This window comes from Salvelinus fontinalis, chromosome 14 (assembly GCF_029448725.1).
Source record: "Salvelinus fontinalis isolate EN_2023a chromosome 14, ASM2944872v1, whole genome shotgun sequence".
Lineage (NCBI taxonomy): Eukaryota > Metazoa > Chordata > Actinopteri > Salmoniformes > Salmonidae > Salvelinus > Salvelinus fontinalis.
Window position 1 is genome coordinate 30,552,546 of NC_074678.1, and position 27,486 is coordinate 30,580,031.

Genomic DNA, 27,486 nt, shown 5'->3' on the forward strand with positions numbered 1-27,486 from the left:
AGACAGCCCACTACAAGCGCAATGTCCCCAATCACTGCCCTGGAGCATTGTGATATTTTTTTAGACCAGAAGAAAGAATTCTTCCTACAGGCCCGCCAACACCACTTCCAGCAGCATCGGATCTCCCATTCAGAGACTGACCAGGACCAACCCTGCTAAGCTTCAGAGGCAAGCCAGCAGTGGGATGCAGGGTGGTATGCTGCTAACGGTGTCATGGGTGAATGAGCTGTGGTAAGAAAGGACAGACCCCTATGACTCTGCAAAATACTGGTGACATGGAGGATGGGACTGGCTGATGTACTGATTCTGAATCTTCACAGATTCAAAACGGCAGGAAAATACATTCCATGAGAAATGTAAATGCAGTTTTACTACTGTAGCAAGCAGTGTTTATGAATAAGGGTCTGAAGCTGTTCAATGATTAGTACTGTTTTTGAAAGAGCTATGACAACTTCTGGCCAGACATATCCTACTACCCATGGAACAGTAGACATGTTTTACATTTCCCTGATGGGAGTGTGTGTAAAAACCATTCCCCTGAGCACACACTGTCATGGGCTGGAGAGAAGCCTCCACTGGGCGCCAGTGCCCGCCACACCACCTCCATGCCAGCATGAGAAGAGTTTGGGGTTTGAGTGTGGAGCCCCAGAGTCTTGCCAGAGTAGAGGGTTTGGCACTGTTCTCTGTGAGCTTCTATCATCCACTAGTGTCAGTTACTCTGCCACAGTTCTGGAAGAGTAGGCAGACCTCAGAGTGTACATGTTAATATGTTGCCCATATTAGCTGATTCATTTCATGTCATTCAATCTGCACCTCTGACCCACTCTCCTAAAGACTTTCTCAGACTACAGTTGAGAATGCATAAACCGTAAAAGGCAATGGTAAAATGTGTAATATCATATTTTACATTTAACTGAAAGGTTCTAATAAGTAAGCTGGTCTTTGGTTGGTGGTAAATCGAGTATGCATGAGAATACTGTCACGATCGTGTGGCGGATTGACGGACCAAAACGCAGCATTTGGAAAATAAGCCATCTTCTTTTATTTTAAAGACGACGAAAAATAAACACGAAACACTTAATACAAACTAACAAAACAACAAACGATCGTGAAGCTAATAAACGTCGTGCACACACACAGGCTACAAACGTTCTGACATAGACAATTACTCACAACCAATGAGAGCCTATGGCTACCCTAAATAAGGCTCCCAATCAGAGACAACCGAAATCAGCTGTCTCTAATTGGGAACTCATTCAGGTAACCATAGACTCTCCTAGATAACTAAACATACATAGACAACGCTAGACATCTGAACTCAACACAAACCCATATACTACACCCCATAACCCCTTTACCATAGAAACACCCAAAACCAACAAAACATAAACATTCCCCATGTCACACCCTGACCTAACTAAAATAATAAAGAAAACAAAGAATACTAAGGCCAGGGCGTGACAAATACACACCACTGTGCCTGAGAGGAGAGGAGTTACAGAGCGGTGCATCAATCAGGGTTCCTGTCAGCTCTGTCACTCCAGCCTGAATAAGGTCTAATGGCCCCTTCACTGAACCACAACTAACTCTCTCCTCAACAGAGATTTCCTTTACTCTGAACTATCGGGGGGGCACTATTTGAACCAACCTCCCATCCCATGTGACTCTGTCAAAAGGACAGTGGTGTACACTCACACCATTACCCTTTCAATATAGCCCAGGGGTCTTCCAACCTTTTCTTGCCACCTCCCAGGCAAACCGGTGACCCAGGGACCCCCATCAAAAAATCCACGTATTGTCTTATCAAGTATTAAATTTTTTTGCTGACCCCCAGCAGTAGTGCTAGAGGTCCACAGACCCCTGGTTTAATAACCCTGATCTAGCCAACTCATTCAGCTAGAATCCTTAATTGAAAAAGTAACAAAGCGTTCCCCCCGCGGTCCCTGCCTCTGTTTCGCTAAAAAGTTACGGGATGGGGCTGGAGAAAGGATATACAGTGTTTGTTTACACTTAAGATGTTTACACTTTGTAGTAAAACTACCTTATATTTTCGGTTCTGATGGGGTACGGCAGTTGAACTAAGCTCATGAGGCATTTATAAGTTATATTCTTCAAGAATCAATGGGTTTATATCATAAATATTTACATCCAACAATGGATGTAGCAACTAAGGATTCTAGCTTTAAGGTAACTAGCTAAAAATCCCATTTCCTCCATTGCCTCTCAACTCCTTCTTTTATTCTTAACATGACAGATTTTTCCCTACAGAGCCATGACATAAACTCCTTCTCAGGGACAGCTGAAATGGCCCAATTACCTGGCAACAACACAATGGCTCTGACCACTTTTCTGAAGTGAAATTAAAAGCTACTTACGCATTACAACTGCAGCCGTTTTTACAAAAGACAATGGCATTGGCTATTTGGTGTATCTATTTATTTCTTTATTAATCTATATCCATCTGTCAAGTCGAACACTTACCTTGTCAAGCAATATGATGGGGTCTATTAACTCTACTAGGTAATAAAGGCCATTTACGTTCTCATTTCCCCCGCATTGCTCTAATGTGAAGCTATCAAACGACAGAACGTTCCATTTTGGCCAGGCATTAAATCTGTCTACTTGAATCCTGTTTCTACAAGCCAATGTTCAGAAAGTATTCATTCCCCTTAACTTATTGTACATTGTTGTTGTGTTGTGTTACAGCCTGAATTCAAAATGGATAAATAGATTTTCTTTCTCACCGATCTACACATAATACCCCATAATGATAAAGTGAAAACATATTTGACATTTTTGCTCATTTATTGAAAATGAAATATCTAATTTACATAAGTATTCACACCCCTGAGTCAATAGAATCACATTTGGCAGCGATTACATCTGAGTCTCTAAGAGCTTTTCATACCTGGATACTATAATGTTGGCACATTATTCTTGAAAAAAATCTGTTAGTTGGTTGTTAACCATTGTAGGACAGCCATTTTCAAGTTTTGCCATATATTTTCAAGATGATTTAAGTCAAAACTGTTACTAGGCCACCCGGGAATATTCAATGTTGTCTTGGTAAGCAACTTGTATATATTTGACCTTGCATTTTAGGTTTTTGTCCTGCTGAAAGGTGAATTTGTCTCCCAGTGTCTGGTGGAAAGCAAACTGAACCAGGGTTTCCTCTAGGATTCCTTCCTGTACTTAGCTCTGTTCCGTTTCGTTTTATCCTAAATAACTCTCTAGTACTTTCCGATGACAAGCAGCCACCACCATGCTTGAAAATATGAAGAGTGGTACTCAGTGATATGTTGTGTTGGATTTGCCTCAAACATAACGCTTTGTATTCAGGACATAGAGTTAATTACTTTGTCACATTTTTTGCAGTTTTACTTTAGTGCCTTATTGCAAACAAGATGCATGTTTTGGAATATTTTTGATTTTGTACAAGCTTCCTTCTTTTACAGGTTCCTGACCAATTCTGCTAATTTGTGTGTTTTTTAGGCGCTTTATTTGTAAAAACAATTGTACATAATGTTTCTTCCATCGTTTCTTATGACCGAAAAGAGCTGCAGGACATCAGAACAGCGATTACTCACCTCGAACTGGACGAGTATTTTTTATTTAATGAGTTGGACGCGAAGGATATACAGTACTGCTCCTCCCGGACCAGGTCCAATATCCCGTCATTCGTATGAAGAGGAGACGTTGTTACAGAGGTCGAAGATCCAGATGCATGGTGGGACTGCATCAGCAAGTGGATAGTCCACCTTTACCCTCCGTTCTACTGGCAAACGTGCAATCACTGGAGAATAAACTGGATGAGCTCCGTTCAAGACTATCCTATCAACTGGACATTAAAAACTGTAATTTCCTATATTTCATTGAGTGGTGGCAGAACAAGGACATGGATAATATACAGTTAGCTGGGTTTTCCATGCATCAGAAAGAATGAACAGCAGCCTCCAGTAAGATCAGGGGGGTGGTGTATGTTTCTTTGTCAACAACAGCTGGTGCACAATCTCTAATATTAATGAAGTCTTGAGGTTTTGCTCGCCTGAGATAGAGTACCTCAAGATAAGCTGTAGACCACACTATTTATCAAGAGCGTTTATCTATATTCTTCGTAGATATCTATTTACCACCACAAATCGATCCTGGCACTAAGGCGGCACCCAACAAGCTGTATAAGGCCATAAGTTAACAAGAAAATGCTCATCCAGAGGCGGCGCTCCTAGTGGCCAGGGACTTTAATGCAGGAAAACTGAAATCTGTTTTACCTCATTTTTACCAACATGTCACATCTGCAACTAGAGGGGAAAAAACTATAGATCACCTTTACTCCACACACAGCGTTGCGTACAAAGCCCTCCATTTGGCAAATCTGACCATAACTATATTGTCCTGATTCCTGCTTACAAGCAAAAACTCAAACAGGAAGTACCAGTGATGCACTCAATACAGAAGTGGTCCGATGAAGTGGATCCTTAGCTACAGGACTGCCTGGCTAGCACACACTGGAATATGTTCCGGGACTCAGCCGATGGCATTGAGGAGAATATCACGTCAGTCACCGGCTTCATTAATAAGTGCCTCTACGACATCGTACCCACAGTGATCGTACGTACATATCCCGACAAGAAGCCATGGATTACAGGCAACATCCGCACTGAGCTAAAGGCTAGAGCCGCCGCTTTCAAGGAGCGGGACACTAATCCGGACGCTAATAAGAAATCCAGCTATACACTCTGAAAAATCATCAAATAGGCAAAGCGTCAATACAGGACTAAAATTGAATCCTACTACAACGGCTGTGATGCTTCTTGGATGTGGCAGGGCTTGCAAACTATCATGGATCACAAAGGGAAATCCAGCCGTGAGCTGCCCAGTAATGCGAGCCTACCAGACACGCTAAATGCAGTCTATGCTCGCTTCGAGGCAAGCAACACTGAACCATGCATGAGAGAAACAGCTGTTCCGGACGACTGTGTGATCACGCTCCCCGTAGCCGATGTGAGTAAGACCTTTAAACAGGTTAACATTCACAAGGCCACAGAGCCAGATGGATTACCAGGATGTGTACTCAGGGCATGCTCTAACCAGCTGGCAAGTGTCTTTACTGACATTCTCAACTTCTCCCTGACCCAGTCTGTAATGCCTACAGTTGAAGTCGGAAGTTTACATACACCTTAGCCAAATACATTTAAACTAGTTTTTCACAATTCCGGACATTTAATCCTAGTATAAATTCCCTGTCTTAGGTCAGTTAGGAGCACCACTTTATTTTAAGAATGTGAAATGTCAAAATAATAGTAGAGATAATTATTTCTTTCAGCTTTTATTTCTTTCATCACATCCCCAGTGGGTCAGAAGTTTACATACACTCAATTAGTATTTGCTAGCATTGACTTTAAATTGTTTAACTTGGGTCAAACGTTTCAGGTAGCCTTCCACACGCTTCCCACAATAAGTTGTGTTGGCCCATTCCTCCTGACAGAGCTGGTGTAACTGAGTCAGGTTTGCAGGCCTCCTTGCTCGCACACGCTTTTTCAGTTCTGCCCACAAATGTTCTATAGGATTGAGGTCAGGGCTTTGTGATGGCCACTCCAAAACCGTGACTTTGTAGTCCTTAAGCAATTTTGCCACAACTGTGGAAGTATGCTTGGGGTCATTGTCCATTTGGAAGACCCATTTGCGACCAAGCTTTAACTTCCTGACTGATGTCTTAAGATGTTGCTTCAATATATCCACATAATTTTCCTGCCTCGTGATGCCATCTATTTTGTGAAGTGCATCAGTCCCTCCTGCAGCAAAGCACCCCCACAACATGATGCTGCCACCCCTGTGCTTCACAGTTGGGATGGTGTTCTTCGACTTGCAAGCCTCCCCCTTTTTCCTCCAAACATAATGATGATCAATATGGCCAAACAGTTCTATTTTTGTTTCATCAGACCAGAGGACATTTCTCTAAAAAGTACGATCTTTGTCCCCATGTGCAGTTGCAAACCATAGTCTGGCTTTTTTATGGAGGTTTTGGAGCAGTGGCTTCTCCCTTGCTGAGCAGCCTTTCAGGTTATGTTGATATAGGACTCGTTTTACTGTGGATATAGATACTTTTGTACCTCTTTCCTCCAACATCTTCACAAGGTCCTTTGCTGTTTTTCTGGGATTGATTTGCACTTTTCGCACCAAAGTACGTTCATCTCGAGGAGACAGAATGCGTCTCTTTCCTGAGTGCTATGACGGCTGCGTGGTCCCATGGTGTTTATACTTGGGTACCATTGTTTGTACAGATGAACGTGGTACCTTCAGGCGTTTGGAAATTGCTCCCAAGGGTAAACCAGACTTGTGGAGGTCTACAATTTTTTTTCTGAGGTATTGGCTGATTTATTTTGGTTTTCCCATGATGTCAAACAGAGGTACTGAGTTTGAAGGTAGGCCTTGAAATACATCCACAGGTACACCTCCAATTAACTCAAATGATGTCAATTACCCTATCAAAAGCTTCTAAAACCATGACATCATTTTCTGGAATATTCCAAGCTGTTTAAAGCCACAGTCAACTTAGTGTATCTAAAGTTCTGACACACTGGAATTGTGATACGATGAATTATAAGTGAAATAATCTGTCTGTAAACAATTGTTGGAAAAATTACTGTGTCATGCACAAAGTAGATGTCCTAACCGACTTGCCAAAACTATAGTTTGTTAACAAGACATTTGTCGAGTGGTTGAAAAACAAGTTTTAATGACTCCAACCTAAGTGTATGTAAACTTCCAACTTCAACTGTATATGTTTCAAGCAGACCACCATAGTCCCTGTGCTCAACGCCAAGGTAACCTGCCTAAATGACTATCGCCCTGCAGCACTCACGTCTGTAGCCATTAAATGCTTTGAAAGGCTGGTGATGTCTCACATCAACACCATCATCCCAGAAACCCTGGACCAACTCCAAATCACATACCGCCCCAACAGATCCACAGGTGACGCAACGTCTATTGCCCTCCACACTGCCCTTTCCTACCTGGACAAAAGGAACACCTACGTGAGAATGCTGTTCATTGACTACAGTTCAGCATTCAACACCATAGTGCCCTCCAAGCTCATCACTAAGCTAAGGGCCCTTGGACTGAACACCTCCCACTGCAACTGGATCTTGGACTTCCTTACAGGCTGTCCCCAGGTGGTGAGGCTAGGCAACAACACATCTGCCATGCTGACCCTCCTGTACTCCCTGTTCACCCATGACTGCGTGGACACACATGACTACAACTCCATCATTAAGTTTGCCGACGACACAGCGGTGGTATGCCTGATCACAAACGATGAGACCACCTATAGAGAGACCTGACCTCAATGTGAGCAAGACAAAGGAGCTGATTGTGGACTACAGGAAAAGGCGGGCCAAGCACGCCCCCATTGACATCGACAGGGCTGTAGTGGAGCGGATTGAGAGCTTGAAGTTCCTTGGTGTCACATCACTAAGGACCTATCATGATCCAAACACACCAAGACAGTCATGAAGAGTGCACGACAATGCCTATTTCCCCTCAGGAGGCTGAAAATATTTGGTATGAGACCTCAGATCCTCAAAAAGTTCTACAGCTGCACTATCGAGAGCATCCTGACCGGTTGCATCGCCGCTTGGTATGGCAACTGCTCGGCATCCGACTGCTCTTCATCCGACCGCAAGGCACTACAGAGGGCTTCCTGCCATCCAGGACCTCTATGCCAGGTGGTGTCAGAGGAAAGCCCTAAACATTGTCAAAGACTAGAGCCACTCAAGTCATAGACTGTTCTCTCAGTACCGCACAGCAAGCGCTACTGGAGCGCCAAGTCTGGGACCAAAAGGGTCCTTAACAGCTTCTACCCCAAAGCCGTAAGACTGCTGAACACTTAATCAAATGCCTACCTGGACTATTTGCATTGACTAATACAATTTGATTTGAATTAACTTCACCATCACAAAGGGGTTGAATTGACTCAAGACATTACAGCTTTTCATTTTTAATTCATATGTAAAAATGTCTATTAACATAATTCCCCCATGACATTATGGGGTATTGTGTTTAGGCCAGTGACAAGATATCTCAATTTAATTCATTTTAAATTCAGGCTGTAACACAACAAAATGTGTAAATGGTCAAGGCGTATGAATACTTTCTGAAGGCACTGTAGACTCCAGGTGTTCTCTATAGCCCGTTGTTTGCTTCAACACATGGTTATAGTTGAATGCAACTGAACACGGTGTTAGCTCAGTAACCATAGTTCCATTTAATTGAAAGCAATATAGCAGCGTAAGATACAATCTTTATGTTCCTCCAAGAACATTCACAGTGGAGCACTGAAGAGAGTCATGATTATAATCCTTTTCAAGAAGACTTTTTCAAGTCTTCCTAACAACGAGTCCTATGTCTGGAGGGAGAGGCGTCGTTGGCTGGCCTGGTGTTACCCATGGGTATACCGTATGACAGGACCACTGAGTACTAGAATGGCTTCCCAATGAAACAATGTCTCCTTCATGTATTACACCTCATTACACCAACCTACAGAAGTTTGATAGATTCTGAAACGGCTGATTCACGCCATATTTAAAAGTGGAAGGACTTATTATCAATTATCAAGTCCATATGATTTTTCAATACCAAAAGAAAGCGATAGAAAGATACATTGTATGACTTACATTGAATTCTACCTCCTGAATGGTGTTGCCTGTATTGTGAGAGACATACAAGTAATAAACCAATCTGTGATGCTTGAATATTGAAAATGTCATGAAAAATCCAAAACAGCCGAAGTGAAGTCTTGACAAAATATCAAAATCCTTGCCTTTGGTTCTAGAATGTTCTAGAATGTCTCCGGTTTAAATAACAAGAAATGCCAGTCGCGCTGATGTGTTGTTGTGCAATAGCATTCATCATTTAGACGATAAATATAAGCCTTAAGGCATTGATTTCCAGAACAAAACTCTATAATGGTTGCCAAGGGAGGCTGTTCAATAGAAACGCACCTAACAGCAACAGGTGAAACAGCTTCACTTATTGACAAATAGGAACATGAAAAAAAATCACAAGAATGTAACCTTGGGATTTAATTGCTGCCGATCAATAGCAATGTACAGGATTGTGTTGAGTCTGTTGACTCATTCTGTTGATGACTGAGGAATGCTTTCAGTCAAGAATACAAGACGGCTATCAATAGCATCCATCTTATTAAAGGACAGAGAAAATCGATTGATACAGTATAGGGCTAAAGCTTGACTGTAGACCATTAGACTGCCTCAGACCTTTTTGTTGCAGTTACCTTGAAACGTGTACCACTGAAATGTACTTGTTGTGAATGCCTGTACATTAACATGTATTTTAAAGCATGTTGTGAGACACAAAGCATGGTGCTGTACACTGCCACTGACCAGCCTGGTTGGTAGTGATGTTGATGGACACGTGCTGGGCAGGGTAGGGGCTCTTGTTGGTGACTCCATTGATAGCGTGTATCTCAAAGGCGTAGGGGGTGTGGGCCCACAGGTTACTGATGAACACCCTGGTCTCAGTCAGGCCCTGCTGCCTGGGCACATACTCCACGTTGTCATCACAGTGGGAGCACAATGGCCGATCCGCACGGCACTTCCTGCACACGATGTTGTAGGTGACGTCATCGCGGGCGCCAGTCTCCCTAGGCGGGTGCCACTCCAGGATTACCGAGGTCTCATTGACGATGGAGATTACATTCCTGGGACCAGAGGGGACACCTTTAAAAGGATAGGGAATGCAATGCAGACATTAATATACTGAACAATATGTAATACTGTTTCCACAACCTGAAAAAAAATGTAATATGACACTGCAACAAAACACTTCACTCTGATGTGAAAGAGGTATTAGGATCAACCATAGTGATCAACAAAAATTATAATTCAGATGTAAATGTTTAGGGTGATTCCTCATGAAAAAAGAACAACAAAAAATACCATTAAGGGTCCTTTGGAGTCTTAAAGGAAGCCTGGAGGCCAAAATGTCACAAATATTACAACTTCAATTCATTATTTCTCAATTATGCTTTAAGATACAAATGTCAAATGCATGGCAACAATCATTCCTCAAAATGACCCTTCTATGGATTAAATGTCTTGAAAATCGAGTTTGTGAGGAATCACCTTATAGCACTGATGCCACCTACTCATTTCAGTTCCACCTGCTCATTTCAGTCCCACCTGCTCATTTCAGTCCCACCTGCTCATTTCAGTCAGAAGATGTACACAAACACATACATAATGTAACTCCCACTGTTTTACTAGTCATCTGTAATGTTGGCAAATACATCATGTGCATTACATTTAGTCAGGGATACAGTTTGTAGTATGTATCTATGTATGGCTCTGCATTTAGCTGAAATGATTCCCTACTGATGGTTATTACACGTCATGCAGCTGCCATTTAGCCCATGTGTTTTTGATGTGCACGTGTTGCAACAATACCATTAACATGACAGAGCACATCATAGGAGCAGAAATTACACCGCTCAATCACCCCCTTCAACCAACCTCATACACAATCTCATCCTGCTCACCCACATTCACACATACTGGTCTCTATCTCTCCTCCACTAAAATAGTTTTCCCTACATTTCACATTTACCTTTCATCTGGTACTGGGATCCCTGCCAGGGACTTTTGGTTTTGTTGTGCACCGTTTCTCTCTCTGTGTTTGAGTCAATATTTTGTGGCGATAATAGATTTTATTTGCCATTCATGTTTCTATGCACATATTTCCCTATAGTGGCTGTATGCTTCTCAAAACTTGCAAGATTACCTTCACAATAATCAATTGTGCGTGTTCACAAAGGTCCAACAATCACTGTGGTGCTCCAATCTTCAGAAGACCATTCGACCAGTGAATCAAGAGGTGACAGATGATAGGGTTGGCTGACCAATTGAACATATGCCTTTCTGGTAGCACTTGCCCACGGGGCGGCAGGTAGCCTAGTGGTTAGAGCGTTGGACTAGTAACTGAAAGGTTGCAAGATTGAATCCCTGAGCTGACAAGGTAAAAATCTGTCGTTCTGCCCCTGAACAAGGCAGGTAGTCCACTGTTCCTAAGCCGTCATTGTAAATAAGAATTTGTTCTTAACTGACTTGCCTAGTTAAAGAAAGGTTAAATAAAATAATAAATGTACTGTACACACAGTGCCTTAGCAGCCTGAGTTTTCTGTTTCGCTTTCTCTTCTCTACTTTTCCTCTCCCTAAGTCACAGCTGTGATCTGATTGGTCAATATTCCCTCTTTTATATTAGTCTCTCTTTCTGATCCACCTCTTCACACTCTCTCTCTCGCTGTGAGGGGCAAAACCAGCAGTGTGAGTCTGAGGACTCCTCCAGTAGCCTAATTGTCAGCTGCTGGGGAGAAGAGTGGCCAGGCTCTACACAGCAACTCTACAGTAGCCAGCAGTAGACTAGCCAAGGGAGGGAAGATGAGCAAGATTCAAGAGATCTTGTACACAACAACATCAGAGTGAACCAGGGCCATATGTAGAGATCTCTTGTGAACACGGCAATGTATGAGCATACATTGCTTACTGTTTGTTCATACATGTAATTATGTAGATGTGGAAGTATCTTGATATGACTGTAAGTAGGTGTTGATTGCCATGTGTGGCCATCTCTAATTTGAGACTCTTTTAGCTGGGATGACTCGGTTCACACAACACAGGGTCACTGGTCCTTTGTCAAAAGCCTGTCTGCGCTTAATAGGGCCCAATGTCTTTGACCTGCTTCTCAGCTTTGAAAGAAAACTATGGAGGGGTTGAGAAGACTGATGTGATCACCACTTAAAAGCTAATTTTACCTGCCATTATGGCCACTCTCGCCTTCCCTCTTTCATTTGTGAGAGGATCTAATTTGTCCACAGCGTTAGTTACCATTCTCTGCCTATCTCCCCCCATTGTCCATCAGCTGCAGGAGTCAAGGTTGATTTGGCTCAGTGGCACAGGGCCACCATACACCAAGCTGAGTCATCGACACCCAGACCCACAGACTGGTCTGTAGATCCATGCTAATTACATGTACATTTTAGTAATTTAGCAGACACTCTAATGAACTTGAGAGTAATTGAAACTGCACCTTGTCCCCCTGCCCTCAGGGACGTGACAGGTGGGTAATCGTTTTGCCATTGGCTAGCCTTTGATGGATAACCAGCCTTCTGCACAAAACTAGAAGGAGGCCTCAGAGTGAAAAAGCCAAAGTGTTAGCTAACATTCTGTAGCTAACATGCAATTAAAAGTGTATAATGAACTTTTTTCTCCTTAATACATATTTACATACTGTAACTTAGTTCCAATAACAGTTCACATATGGAGAAACCATAATTCCGTCCATACAAGAAGTCTCCGTAGATTCATCAAAAGCCTCAAAAGTTTGTATTCATTTCTGTGAGCAAACAATGAGCAAAAAAATAAGTACAAAAAAATAATCTTGTGCATTGACTGTCCAAACTATTCTACAGTACCTAGATAGGCCCATCACATGAAAGACAACCCCAGCAAGACCAAGAGCTAAAGGCTAAACCCAACAGCACACCAAGACTCCACCTGGAAGTCTGTCGGCACGCAACTCCACATGCTAACAATCACACCTCTGTTTACACAGCTAGGCCTCACATCCACATCACTTCTTCCTCAGTCAGACCAGTTCTTTTTCTCTCCTCCGCTTTTGCCACTCTGGAATGTGCCCAGAGGGAAATAACAGGCCAGACTGTGATCTGTATCAGGCATTCCTGACACCCTGTGGAGAGGCCCATGACAAAACTGCCCTTTAGTGTTCAGGAAAGGGAATTACATGATTCAATGAAAAGTTATTTCACAGGGACATTTGTTTAAGTTTTGTTATAGTATCTACAGGTAACTGCCAAAATAAAAGGAAACAACAAGATAAAGTGTCTTAATCGGGCAATGGGCCACCATGAACCAGAACAGCTTCAATGCACCTTGGCATAGATGATACAAGTGTCTGGAATTCAATTGGAGGGATGCGACAGCATTCTTCCACAAGAAATTCCATTATTTGGTGTTTTGTTGATGGTGGTGGAAAATGTCATCTCAGGCACCACTCCAGAATCTCCCATAAGTTTCCAATTGTGTTGAGATCTGGTGGCACATAGTTTTCATGCTCATCAAACTATTCAGTGACCACTCGTGCCCTGCGGATTGGGGCATTGTCATCCTATGGGAGCATAAGAATGATAACCAAAATAATGGCCTTTTTTATACATGACCCTGAGCATGATGGGATGTTAATTGCTTACTTAACTCCGGAAAGACACCTGTGTGGAAGCACCTGCTTTCAATATACTTTGTATCCCTCATTTACTCTAGTGTTTCCATTATTCTGGTAGTTACTTGCAGCTAGTAATTACGGTAGTATACCATTAGTGTTGGCCCCTGAATTTAAACAGGAGTCTGTGACTTGACGTCCTAACAAAGAACAGCCGAAGGAGGTTTTAATGTGTATGTCTCAGAGACAAATTGGTTTTTGCATGTCAATCTATTCTAGACTACAGTACTCAGTGCTTCTGCCATGTGCTATATCAAAACCCAAGGGGCGCAGCAATCTGAAACTGTCTGCTCTAAAGATGCCAAGGCGGCTTTAACATTCAACCATGCCTTTCAAGGAAAAACCCATGAGAGGCCATTTCAATTCCAATCCGAGCAACAGCTTATTTTTATGTTTTCATGACAACCTTTTGTAGCTGTCTATGTCTGTGTGTGAAAGCAAAGGAAAGAGGGTGTGTGTCGGTATGCAACCTGCATATTTCATGAGACTGAGTGGTGATTCTGGGTTAGAGATGACCATGTGTAAGGACTGACACTGCAGATGAGAAGCAGGTACGAAGAGTCAACATTTTAATATAGCACAGACATTAAACAGGACAGGAACAATGTCAGCACCGGGTAACATAACGACATACGAACATTAATACAGCAGCGGGGAACAGAGCTGGGGAACTAACAAATATAGGGGAGGTAATAAAACAGGTGATTGAGTCCAGGTGAGTCCAATAATTTGCTGATGCGCGTGACGAGGGAAGCAGGTGTGCGATATGATGGTGGCAGGAGTGCGCAGTGCTGGGCAGCCTGGCACCCAAAGAGCGCCTGTAACGGCTGTCACTCTCCTCATCCTCGGACGAGGTGAGGAGAGAAGGATCTTCAGACCAAAATGCAGCTTGAGGGAAATAAGCCATCTTTTATTTCAAAAAACGATGATGATGGCAACACGAAAACAAACACTTTAACAAACTTACAAAATAAGAAAACGACGTAGAACGAAACCTGAACATAAACTTACATAACTGAAACGTAAACTCACGAACAGGAAACAGACGACATCGAAACGAACAGCCAAACAGTCCTGTATGGTAAATACATGCAACGACACAGGAGACAATCACCCACAAACAAACAGTGAGAACGCCCTACCTAAATATGACTCTTAATTAGAGGAAAACGCAAACCACCTGCCTCTAATCAAGAGCCATACCAGGCAACCCAAAACCAACATAGAAACAGATAACATAGACTGCCCACCCAAAACACATGCCCTGACCATAAACACATAAAAAACAACATAAAACAGGTCAGGACTGTTACAGCGCCAGGGAGAGAGAGCGGCAGCAGGCGTGACACCATGTCCCTGTTTTTGTTTGTATGTATGTATGTATGTATGTATGTATGTATGTATGAATGTATGTATGTATGTATGTATGTATGTATGTGTGTGTATGTGTATGTGTATGTGTATGTGTGTGTGTGTGTGTGTGTGTGTGTGTGTGTGTGTGTGTGTGTGTGTGTGTGTGTGTGTGTGTGAGCAGAATGACCACAGACTAAATATGAGGAGTTCATCTCACAGCTACCGACATTAACATGCTTGCCTCTGCGTAAGGCGGAGCTGATATGTGAATGTAGGATGGGTCTCATCACTCCTTTCCCAGGTGGAGTAATAGCTACTGTCTCTATCTGACTCCAGGTAATTAGCATCGATGTTTTGCCAGGTCCACACGCTGTGCAACACTGCTGGCTTGCCGTAAGGGTGCTGCTTCAATTAGAATAATTGAAACATCAACGTTCTCCTGTTCACCAGTATGGCAAGGCCCAGGATAGGGCCGGATGAAGGCTTCCAGGAGGGGATACATAGGTGTACAGGGAGTTCCAACAGGGAGGTATGGAGGGGGGGCTGATGTTTAATAGGTGTAGTAGTGATAGGTCTTTGAAGGAGCAGGGGGCTCAGCAGTGAGGCTCCATGGTTACAGTGTAGTGTTGCTCTCCTGCTGACAGAGCGGGGAGCATATCAATCCATCACCTTGCTAATCTGACAGAGGGAGCAGCAGAATACCAGCCCACTCTACACACACACACACCTTGGTTTGCCTCGCACCTACTGATACTACTACACAGCCTAACAGCTGCTCTACTGCACAGTCTGTGAGCAGGGGGAAACAGTAGAGACTGTGTGTGTGTGTGTGTGTGTGTGTGTGTGTGTGTGTGTGTGTGTGTGTGTGTGTGTGTGTGTGTGTGTGTGTGTGTGTGTGTGTGTGTGTGTGTGTGGATATTAAAACAAAAAATTCAGACATTTTAGGTTTAGGGGTACAATTAGGATTAGAATTATGGTTAGGGGTTAGGTTTAGGGTTAGCGTTAGGTTTAATTCAGGATTAAATTGAGGTGTTAGGGAAAACAGGATTTTGAATGGGAATCAATTGTTTGGTACCGCAAGGAGGATAGTAAAACAAACATCTGTGTGTGTGCGTGCGTGTGCGTATGTTCTTGTGTGTGAGTGGATGTGTTTGTTTGTTTGTGTATCCGAAATCCCCCTTCATCTGTAAGATAATTTGGTGAATAGTAAGTAGAATAAATATGTGAGTCAATAACATGCAAACGGTAACAAGGATGCTTAGATGTACACCCCCAACGAGGCTGCCTTCAGGGAGCTCTGCTCCATACTGTTTCCTCAGAGATCTGCCTTCCACAACTGCAGAGCTTTCAAGTGAACTGTTCTCAATTAAGCACTCAATCAGTGGGGGGGGGGGGGGGGGGGGGGGTTAATTATTTAAACTGATACATCCTGTTTTACATAAACTGTGAGAGGTTAAGGACACAGGTGGGCCTTGCGGTTCAACCATGCATTCATTACATTGATTACAGCTGCAGAATCATATATGCATGCACACTTCACCACTGTAATCATACGCTATGCAGCTGCTGTCTCTGTCTGTGTCTTTTGAGTACTTTTAACAGTAAAAGTGATGAGTGGGAGTAGTTAAAAAGACAGGGAGACGGTTGGTTTCTGAATAAAATTCCAAACAACTACCCCAAAATCTACTCACATTGGCTAAATATATAAAATGGTATGAAGAATGTTAGGCATTGTAGGGAGGTAAGTGGAGAAACTAATTTACTCTGATATCGTCATCTGTTCCTCTCTCACCACTTTTAATTTTTAGTCCTTCTCATTCCATAAAATTGAGAGGAAGACATTTTGTGTGAGTGTGGATGGTTTATGACTTGCTAATGGTTACAGGGACAGGGTCCCACGTGGCGGCTGTGGTGGAACAAAGCGTGTTTGAGAGTAAAGTCTCTATATGAGGCCTGCAGTCAGGAGCACTGTTCAATTACACCCACAAACAAAACAACAGCTGTAAACTAACAGTAAAATGCTTACTTACGGTCCTTTTTTAACAATGCAATGTTAAAGCTAAAAAAATTATGAAATAGTGACATGAGGAATAAATACACAGTGAAAAACTAATAACAATGACAAGTAAAAAATAAGATGGCTATATGCAGGGAGTACCAGTACCAATTCGATGTGCAAGAGCACGAGGTAATTGAGGTAGCTATGTACATATACAGTATATTTGGAAAGTATTCAGACCCCTTAAATTTTTCCACATTTTGATGTGTTACAGCCTTTTTAAAATGGATAAAATAATTTTTTTCCCTCAATCTACACACAATAGGCCATAATGACAAAGCAAAAACAGGTTTTTAGAAATGTTAGCAAATGTATTAAAAATAAAAAACAAAAATACCTTATTTACATAAGTATTCAGACCCTTTGCTATGAGACTCGAAATTGAGCTCAGGTTCATCCTGTTTCTATTGATCATCCTTGAGATGTTTCTAGAACTTGAATGGAGTCCACTTGCGGTAAATTCAATTGATTGGACAGGATTTTGAAAGTCACACACCTGTCTATATAAGGTCCACAGTTGACAGTGCAAAAACCAAGCCATAAGGTCGAAGGAATTGGCCGTAGAGCTCCGAGACAGGATTGTATCGAGGAACAGATCTGGGGAAGGGTACCAAAACATTTCTGCAGCATTGAATGTCCCCAAGACCACAGTGGCCTCCATTATTCTTAAATGGAAGAAGTTTGGAACCAGCAAAACTCTTCCTAGAGCTGGCCACACGGCCACACTGAGTAATCGGGGGAGAAGGACCTTGGTCAGGGAGGTGACCAAGAACCCAATGATCACTCTGACAGAGCTCCTCTGTGGAGATGGGAGAACCTTCCAGAAGGACAACCATCTCTGCAACACTGCACCAATCAGGGCTTTATGTTAGAGCGGCCAGACAGAAGCCACTCCTCATTAAAAGGCACATGACAGCCCGCTTGGAGTTTGCCAAAAGGCACATAAAGGACTCTCAGATCATGAGAAACAAGCTTCTGAATGCCTGAATGCCAAACGTCACGTAAGGAGGAAACCTGTCACCATCCCTACGGTGAAGCATGGTGGTGGCAGGATCATGCTGTGGGGATGTTTTTCAGCGGCAGGGACCGGGAGACTAGTCAGGATCGAGGGAAAGATGAACGGAGCAAAGTATAGAGAGATCCTTGATGATAACCTGCTAACGAGCGCTTGGGACCTCAAACTGGTGCGAAGGTTCACCTTCCAACAGGACAATGACCCTAAGCACACAGTCAAGACAACGCAGGAGTGGCTTCTGGACAGATGTCTGAATGTCCTTGAGTGGCCCAACCAGAGCCTGGACTTGAACCCGATCTAACATCTCTGGAGAGACCTGAAAATAGCTGTGCAGCAACGCTCCCCATACAACCTGACAGAGCTTGAGATGATCTGCATAGAACAATGGGAGAAACTCCCCAAATACTGGTGTGCCAACCTTGTAGCGTCATACCCAAAAAGACTCGAGGCTGTAATCGCTGCCAAAGGTGCTTCAACAAAGTACTGAGTAAGGGTCTGAATACTTGTGATATTTCAGTTTCGTATGTTGTGGGTGAACAGTACAGGAGGGGACTAAGCACACACCCCTGAGGGGCCCTGTGTTGATGGTCAGCGTTGCGGATGTTGTTGCCTACCCTCACCACCTGGGGTGCGGCCCATCAGGAAATCCAGAATCCAGTTACAGTGGAAGGTGTTCAGTGCCAGGGTCCTGAGCTTGGTGATGAGCTTGGAGGGCACCATGTTGTTGAATGCTGAGCTGTAGTCAATGGACAGCATTTTGACTTTAACTTTGTCCAGGTTGGCAAGGGCAGTGTGGTGTGCAATAGAGATTGCATCATCTGTGGTACTGTTGGGGCGGTATGCAAATTGGAGCGGGTCCAGGGTGTCTGGGATGATGGTGTTGATGTAAGCCATGAGCCGATTTTCAAAACATCTCATGGCTAAAGACGTGAGTGCCAAAGGGCTATAGTCACTTAGGCAGGTTACTTTGGCGTTGTTGGGCACAGGGACTATGGTGGTTTGCTTGAAATATATAGGTATTACAGACCGGGTCAGGGGTGGGTAGAAAATGTCAGTGAAGACACTTGCCAGCTGGTCAGTGCATTCTCTGAGTACGTGTCCTGGTATTCCGTCTGGCCATGCGGGCTTTCGAATTAACCTGCTTAAAAAGGTCTTACTCACATCCATTACGGAAACCGAGATCACACAGTCATCTGGATGTGTTGCAAGCATAGAAGGCATTTAGCTCGTCTGGTAGCTTGCGTCACTGGCCAGCTCAAGTGTGGGCTTCCCTTTGTAATCTGTGATAGTTTGCAAGCCCTGCCACATTTGTGGCGTGTCAGTGCCGGCATAGGATTCAGTCTTAGTCCTCTATTGATACTTTTCTTGTTTGAATGCTCGTCGGAGGTCGTAGATGGATTTCTTATAAGGATTAGTGTTATGTTCCTTGAAAGTGGCAGGTCTAGCCTTTAGTTTAGTGCAGATGTTGCCTGTAATACATGGCTTCTGGTTAGGGTATGTAGGTTCGGTCACTGTGAGGATGAGGTTGTCGATGCACTTGTTAATGAAGCCGGTGACTGATGTGGTAAACTCCTCAATGTTATTGGATGAGTCCTGGAATATATTCCAGTCTTTGCTAGCGAAACAGTCCTGTACCTTAGCATCTGCTTCATCGGACCACTTACGTATTGAGCGCAACACTGGTACTTCCTGTTTGAGTTTTTGCTTGTAAGAAGGAACTAGGAAAGCTGATTGAGAGTTTGGTGGCCTCTAGTTGCACAGGTGACATGATGGTAAAACGGACTTCAGTTCCCCTGCAGTAAAATCACCGGCCATGAGAAACACAGCCTCTGAATGTGCACTTTCTTGTTTGCTTTTGGCCCTATACAGCTCGTTGGGTTCGGTCTTAGTGCCAGCATCAGTTTGCTGTGGTAAAAAGACAGCTATGAAAGAAAAAAAGAATAGGTGAAAACTCTCTTGGTAAATAGTATGGTCTGCAGCTTATCATGAGGTATTCTAACTCAGGCACCATCTGTTGTTAACAAAAAAACACACCCCTCTAGTCTTGTCAATGCATAGAAAAACCAGCAAGATGCATATTCATGTCCTCGTTCAGCCACGACTCTGAGGTCACGTTGATAGGATAGTCTCAAACAGAGCTCATCCAGTTTGTTCTCCGGTAACTGCACGTTCGCCAACAGATCCGAGGGCAATGGCGGTGTTCTACCTTCTGTGTAATGTGTAAGCTACAAAGCTTGGAAGACAGCTTATACTCTTCCATTAAAGAATCAGTAGGCATTGATACCGTTAACAATCTTTAGTAGAATATATTTTGTTTGTAAAACTGTGACAGATACAGAAAGGAGAAAATGTATGAGAAAAAGTCACTATGTACACTACCGTTCAGAAGTTTGGGGTCACTTAGAAATGCCCTTGTTTTTGAAAGAAAAGCACATTTTTGTCTATTAAAATGACATCAAATTAATCAGGAATACAGTGTAGACATTGTTAATGTTGTAAATGACTATCGTAGCTGGAAACAGCAGATTTTTTATGGAATATCTACATAGGCGTACAGTGGCCCATTATCAGCAACCATCACTCCTGTGTTCCAATGGCACGTTGTGTTAGCTAATCCAAGTTGATAATTTTAAAAGGCTCATTAATCATTACAAAACCCTTTTGCAATTATGTTAGCACAGCTGAAAACTGTTGGCCTGATTAAATAAGCAATGAAAGTGGCCTTCTTTAGACTAGTTGAGTATCTGGCGCATCAGCATTTGTGGGTCCGATTATAGGCTCAAAATGGCTAGAAACAAAGCACTTTCTTCTGAAACTCATCAGTTTATTCTTGTTCTGAGAAATGAAGGCTATTCCATGCAAGAAATTTCCAAGAAACTGAAGATCTCGTACAACGCTGTGTACTACTTCCTTCACAGAACAGCGCAAACTGTCTCTAACCAGAATAGAAAGAGGAGTGGGAGGCCCCAGTGCACAACTGAGCAAGAGTACAAGTACAGTTTGAGAAACAGATGCCTCACAAGTCCTCAACTGGGAGCTTCATTAAATAGTACCCGCAAAACACCAGCCTCAACGTCAACAGTGAAGAGGCGACTCCGGGATGCTGGCCTTCTAGGCAGAGTTGCAAAGAAAAAGCCATATCTCAGACTGGCCAATAAAATAAAATAAATGAAGATGGGCAAAAGAGCACAGACACTGGACAGAGGAACTCTGCCTAGAAGGCCAGCATCCCGGAGTCGCTTCTTCACTGTTGACGTTGAGACTGGTGTTTTGCGGGTACTATATAGCCAATGTAGTCTCTTCAGGATTCCGCCTCGCCTGCCTCTTTTCACTTCCGCTGATCACTGTTCTGATGTCCAGAAGCTGTTTTCGGTCACAGGACATGATGACGGAGACATTATGTACAAAAAAAGTTAAGATCAGCTTTTAAAAAATGACAAAATAGCAGAATTAGTCAGGAGCCCATAAGACGACTGCTATCCACTGCAGAACCATCTCAACTAACCTGTCTCTCTGGAGTTAATAGCTAGTGGATTAGAGAAGAAACACAGAGAGAGAGAACGTGTATCGGGGAGGACCAGAGGGATTGGGAGCAAGGGGGAGAGTGTGCACACTGATGGGTGGGGAACATTAGAATGTGTGTAACTGTTGTGAGCAAGGAACATGAATAATAACAATGATGTTTGTGCAGTAGGCCCAATACATTATTACTGCATATTGGCTATGCTTGAATTGCCCAGCCAATGCTGTTCTTCTCAGACCATTTTAAAATTATATTTCAAAATCTGAGGTATATAATCACTAGTAATAGATAATTTGTTGTATTACTTGTGAGGCACAGCTAAGTGAGTATAGTAATTAGCTTTTTATTTTATTTTATTGGACTGATGGCCTGCATCTGGTCAATTTGAGAATAGGGGGGATGGAGGGAGGGAGAGCAGTGGTGAGGCTGCCTCTCACCCGATTCACCGCCCTGTGCTCTCCCTCCCTTCAGTGAGAAAGGGGACAGTCTTCCAGCTGATGGCAAAACTCAAGTCGCGCTGCATTATTTCTGCCTCATGCACTAATTCATGTTGTTACTCCTATGACCAGAAATATTCCTCAATGTTAAAAGACACAATGTTAAAAGCCGCTAATAATAACAACCCAAGCTTATTGAAACACTTTGTAATACTCATTCATTGCAGCTGCAGTGCTGGTTGTAGTGTGACTGGAAGTGGAAGTAGGGAGAACGCGCATTCTATGACTTGTAAAAGTGTTGACAGTGCTGAACTTAAACATGAGCTTACTCATTTTAAACAGCAACTCTTTGCTGTATTTGTTGAGTTTCTCTCCAGTCATGGTTTTAAAAGTTTTTAAATCTCACAGTATCAACTTTGCTGTGTGCTCGAGGCTTAAGCCTCTGGGAAACTGTGCAGATACATAGATCTGAGCGATCTGATTTGCCAGCGGTAAGCCTATAGGTGCACTTGATTTGCTCTCTGGGCCTGTCGGGTAGGTGGAGTTCTACCTTCAGACACATCAAATGGTTCAAAATGGGAACACTTTGCCTTCCCGGTGCTAGGGCTGCTGAATCAAGTGCACCTATCGCGAACAGCACGAAACAAATAAAAAAATAGGAACGCAAGGCTTTGCCGTTGGGTATTTTACAGAAATGTTTGGTGATCAACTACGAAAGCCTTGGAGATCTCTCGCTCTCTCTCTCTCTCCCAGTGGGACCTAAAGATGCTTCGAAGACCCAACTCTACAACCCGAAAAGTACCTTCATCCTGCTAATCACGTTAAAACAGGAGCTGGGATGGAGGGATGGAGAGAAAGAAGAGAGGGATTAAGGCCTTTCTGAAGCACTTCTCCAGGGTTTCACAGCGGGGCCCCACTACTCTGGCTGGAGAAGCCCGAGGGTAGGGGGGGTAATGAGGATTGTAACAGCACTGAAGGTCCAGGCTCAGCAGGAGGCCAGGCCTCAACACTGAGCCATCGCTAAGTCATATGAAAGGAGGGAGAAAAGCCCTTCAACAATGCCTCATCACCATCAAGGATAAGAGGCCAGAGAAAGAAAAGACAAGTCACACCACACAGCTCTTAATGCTTTAGCCCTGGCCTCAGCAGCTCCAATGTGTCTCCAAAATGTCTCTCTAAGAAGCGTCGATTGCATGGAGTTTGAAGGCAACTAAATAGTTAGAAGAACCATTTATATTACCAGTTATATTTAGTTATAATAGTAGGTCTAAGGAAGGGTTCCACAACTGGCGGCCCGCGGGTGGTTTAAAAAAATATATATACACATCTTGTATTTAATTACTTTTTTATTGTTGGACATAAAGATTGTAAAAACACCAAGAAATCAGCTCCAAGTGATTTTAATTTTGGAAATCTGTTCCCAAGTATTCCCCACATAATAGAGACAAGTGATCATACAAATGTAAGCAAGGTTTGAAATGATTATGTTTAAGTCAAATCTTATATCTGTTTGGGCTTCTTGCGGCCAATTTCAGCCTACAAATTATTTTTAATTATGTTCCGGCCCCCCAACCAGCCGTTCAAGAACAAATTGGCCCGTGGCTGAATCTACAATATGTTGGTCTAAGGGTTCTATATAGAATAATGGTTCAATAGGCAGTGTTTTCTGACTCAAAAACATTTCATTCACAAGAGAGTTTTATATTAATCTATTTATGAATGGGGTGACTATGTCTTTTTTTCCCCTAGTACTTGTCTATCCAGGTCACCTACATAGTGCAGCGTCCCACTTTCTCTGTCCCTGTAGGTTTGAGGGGAAATGAATCAGGGAGTTTTAGGGCAATGGTTGGAGTGGCTGGCTCAACATCAGGGACATTAGTTAAATCTTATTCATGTATCGACCTACATTGATATGATCTGGGGCAATGGGGTAGACAGACAGAGACATAGAACAGCTGCTACACTACATACGTACACATCCCTGTCCAAGTCTCTCATTTGGAGAAAAGTCAACAGGAGACTATTGGTAGTGTGTCAGTAAGGTGATGAAAAAGTAAGACGGACACCTAGTTTTATTAGCTTGTCATATAGATCTCTTTAGCAGCTACTGTCATGTTCATGGTGAATATGGCCGGTCAAACCCAACGATATAAGAGCAATTCAAAGGTATGACCCAAATGAATCATAATTTTCACTCAGTTGCTTAATAAATGTTGCATGCATTGGATGAGTCATCCATCGATGGGATCATAAAGTCTTCCTGTCCTGCAGTTGTTTATACGAGAGTACTTTCTCGATCTCACACTTCAATGACTGGAGTGCGTTAAAGTGTGAGTATTAAAACTCAGCTGGTAGAGGGGGTGGCCCACCACACATCCCTCAGGTTCCTCGTGTCCTATTAATAGTTTGCACCTCCGTCACTCGGTCAAGTCATGCCATTGTTATGAACTTTCTCAAGCTGCCCGGAGGCTAACTACTGTTTAGTCTAAATTACACTGTAGAGCCTGGAAATACGATGACATTGCTAAAGTAGTCAAATACTTAGTAGGAAACACATTTTCCAGCGTTATCATGTCGTCAAATTTACTTTAGGCAGATGTCAATGTTGTCATTAGCTAGCAAAAGTTTGGCAAAAATAGCTAGCAAAAGTTTGGCAAAAATAGCTAGCAATGCTAACGTTAGGTAGCTAAAATCCGGTTGCCTCCCCTCAATCTTGGATAGCTAGCTAACAGTATACTGCATCTAAAGTCAATCTGGTGACATCAAAATGATGACTAAAGGTTTTCCTAATATTTCTTTGACTCTTTTGTAATGTAATTTTATTTCCAAGCCTACTGTATTGCACTTTTGATGAAAAGTGCAATACAGCGCTCATTGACGATGCATTGAGTAGAATGCCCTCAAGCAGCACAGGTAGAGCAAGGGATGATAGCAAACCTTGAAATATATAGTATCTACAAAGGTAAAAAATTTACTCAGGAACTAAAACAGTTGATATTTAACACACCCTTTCCAAATGAAAATTGACACATTCATTTTCCCATTGATGAGTAGTAGGATTTTAAGACTTACTGGTGCAGGAGGCCTCGGGCAGGTCCATGTCTCCTCTGTAGTATCCGTTACGGCAGCCGCAGATAGTGGCAGCCTCCACAGTGGAGCGGCTGTTGGGGGGGCACTGCAGACACAGCCCTGGCCCCTGGGTGGACTTGAACGTTCCCTGAGGACACGCTGCAGGGAAGACAGAAAGAAAAGACAAAGAAAATTGCATTTAGACTCTTTATCAACATCCACAGCGTACTGTATGCAGGGCCCAACATGTAGGTTACCATTACTCCACCCAAAGGTCAGTCTCGCACACAAGACATTTCCTCCTGCGCAATAGCCTGGAGACGAGGTTACCCAAAGGTTGACTAAAAGAATATAAGTTGCCTTACTATAACCATCAGTAAGCGTTGACTCACCCTTCAACAACTTTAACTATGGCTCTCTATGGCTTAGTGGACCTACAGTACATATTCTACTGTCATAAAACATAACTCCAAAAAGAACAACAGATCTTATAAGTTAATAGGTGCCTTGCATCATTTCAGTCTGAGTACACAGCAATAACAATGGCGTGTAATAGGTCCCTTAATTACAGTAAGAAAATAATGTGTTTGTTCACAATAATCTGTCTGAAGAATCACCGCTATGGAGGCTAGATTGCATAATCACACTGATCCAGGATAACATAAACAGCCATTACAGAGAATGCTAACTGCTCATCTGCCGCTCCGAGTGTGAATTGGCATGTGAATGTGGCGGCTAAATGAGTGAATTTCTATTTTCCCTCATCCAGGCGACCTTGACTCGATACAAGTCTGCTCGGGGGCTCCAATGGAACGGATTTTCTTCATATTCCTGATCTGATTCTGGGCACCCTCCAGCCAACATTTAAACGGATTGCACAAGCCGACCGAGAAGCACGGCTACAGCTGGATTTGTTCAAAGATGAATCCAAGGCAGAAGAAAGGGATTCCAAACTACAGTTGATACACAGAGATAGTAATACCCCCTGTCCTACAGTTATATGAAGTGGTGCATAATGGTGGCATTAAATCATCACTTGTTTAAGTATTCAGCTGTGTGTAAAGAGAACTTCTTATCTCATGACTTAGGAATGGTCCCAGTGTGGAGCTGTCACTCTGAAATCAGTTGCCTGAACAACATTCACATTTCCATAATCCCTCTGCAGTAGCATTGCACCATGACTCAACAGTCTATCCTCCACTAAATTGCCTCTCTCACTCTCAGCAGATAAGAGTAAAGATGTTTTTTTGCTAAGGTGCAGAAAGGGAGAGAATCCTTGGGGAAGGAGTGACTCATTGGAACTTTAATACATGCTTCAATCTTTTATTTACTCCAGAAAATGTGGGTTGTTCCAAAAACAGGAATTGGGACATGTTGTATGACAGAAATAAGGACCAGATTCCATATGAGGAAAAGTAGATCCCAAGAGGAAACTATCAAACTTACCTAAGCATATCTTATGTACTGCTACAGCAATTAAAACACAGAACACCAGCTCTCTTACTAAGCCAAATGTTTTAAGGATCATTTTCTGTACAAGCCATTACCTCAGCACAGGCTTTCAAACGACCTTCCCCTCGATCACAGAAGTGGGCTAATGTAATTAAACGATTGGAAGCGAATGCATCGCTACAAACAATATGAAGATATGGTATTGATTTACTTATTAAGAAGTTTGGGAAGCCAGATCAGATGGCCTATCCAGTTCTTGGAAATTATTATCCCAGGCAGGAAGCGGGTACCCTCAGATCTGTGTGATAGCCCTTGTTCACTGTGCAGCTCCTACCATCTATCGCCTCATGTCATTTCAACCTCCAAATTAAAACCCTGACTATGGAACCGAGAACAGCACTAAATTAAATTCCACTTTTTTCTCTCTCAGATAAGTACTCGATCCTGCTGCACTGTTTTGAGTACACCTATTGTATACACCTCTAATACTGTTGCCCATGGGCCTGAGCTCAGTCGCTGCTCTTTTCCCTCTCTCTCTAGAAGTGTTTGTCGGAGCCCTGCTGAGTCCTGCCCCGCCCTGCCACTCACACAGAGCCTGCAGGCCTATGACAGCGGGGGGCATGGTAAATAGCGCTAAGTAGCGGGTACACAAGAGACTTCCACATTACCCACACAAACAAGTGCCAACGTCCAGCCTAATGCCCACCCGCAGAGCAGAGTGGGGCCAGAAAGAAGGAATAAGCAGCACACTTATAAAACAACATAATGACAAGACGCTATTTTATTTTCCTTTCTTCTCTTTCAGTCTTATTTTGCAATGGTTAATCCATCCCTGGGACCGATACACTTCTTTAAGCATAGACTGTATGACAAGCATATACAGACAGCTAAGCTGTCATAAACTGCATTTATTTCTAATCTTAAAGCATTATGATGAAAAAGGCAGGCTGTCATTGAAAGAATAAAGGTTGAAGTAAAGCTTTGGACCCACAGACACACCATACTGTCTTGCAGCAGTGGATTCAGGCCACTCACTGATATTATGTTTTTAAACCCATCTGGCCAGGGCAGTCACTTAAAACAGATACAACTCAGAGTCCATATGCTCTGTAGTTGCCGCTAAAGTTATAATATCATCACTATTGCACTGACATGTGCAGGGCCTGGAAGACAACACTAGGTTCTGAACTTGTCCAATAGCCCCATTGGTGCACCTGTAATGATGGGGCGGTGAGTCGGAAGCAGGTGCAGGTGAAGAGGATGAATC

At 43.0% G+C, this 27,486-nt stretch overlaps 1 protein-coding gene across 1 annotated transcript in view; it reads right to left on the reverse strand.

Annotated features, from left to right (window-relative positions):
- The window catches only part of LOC129810604 (ephrin type-B receptor 1-like), a 235,345-nt gene that overhangs the window by 67,572 nt on the left and 140,287 nt on the right, over positions 1-27,486 (reverse strand). Inside the window, exons 5-6 of the mRNA XM_055861287.1 lie at positions 24,771-24,926; positions 9,402-9,737 (exon numbers count right to left, since the gene is read on the reverse strand). Coding sequence (XP_055717262.1) covers positions 9,402-9,737; positions 24,771-24,926 — 492 coding nt within the window. The remainder of the gene's footprint in view (positions 1-9,401; positions 9,738-24,770; positions 24,927-27,486) is intronic.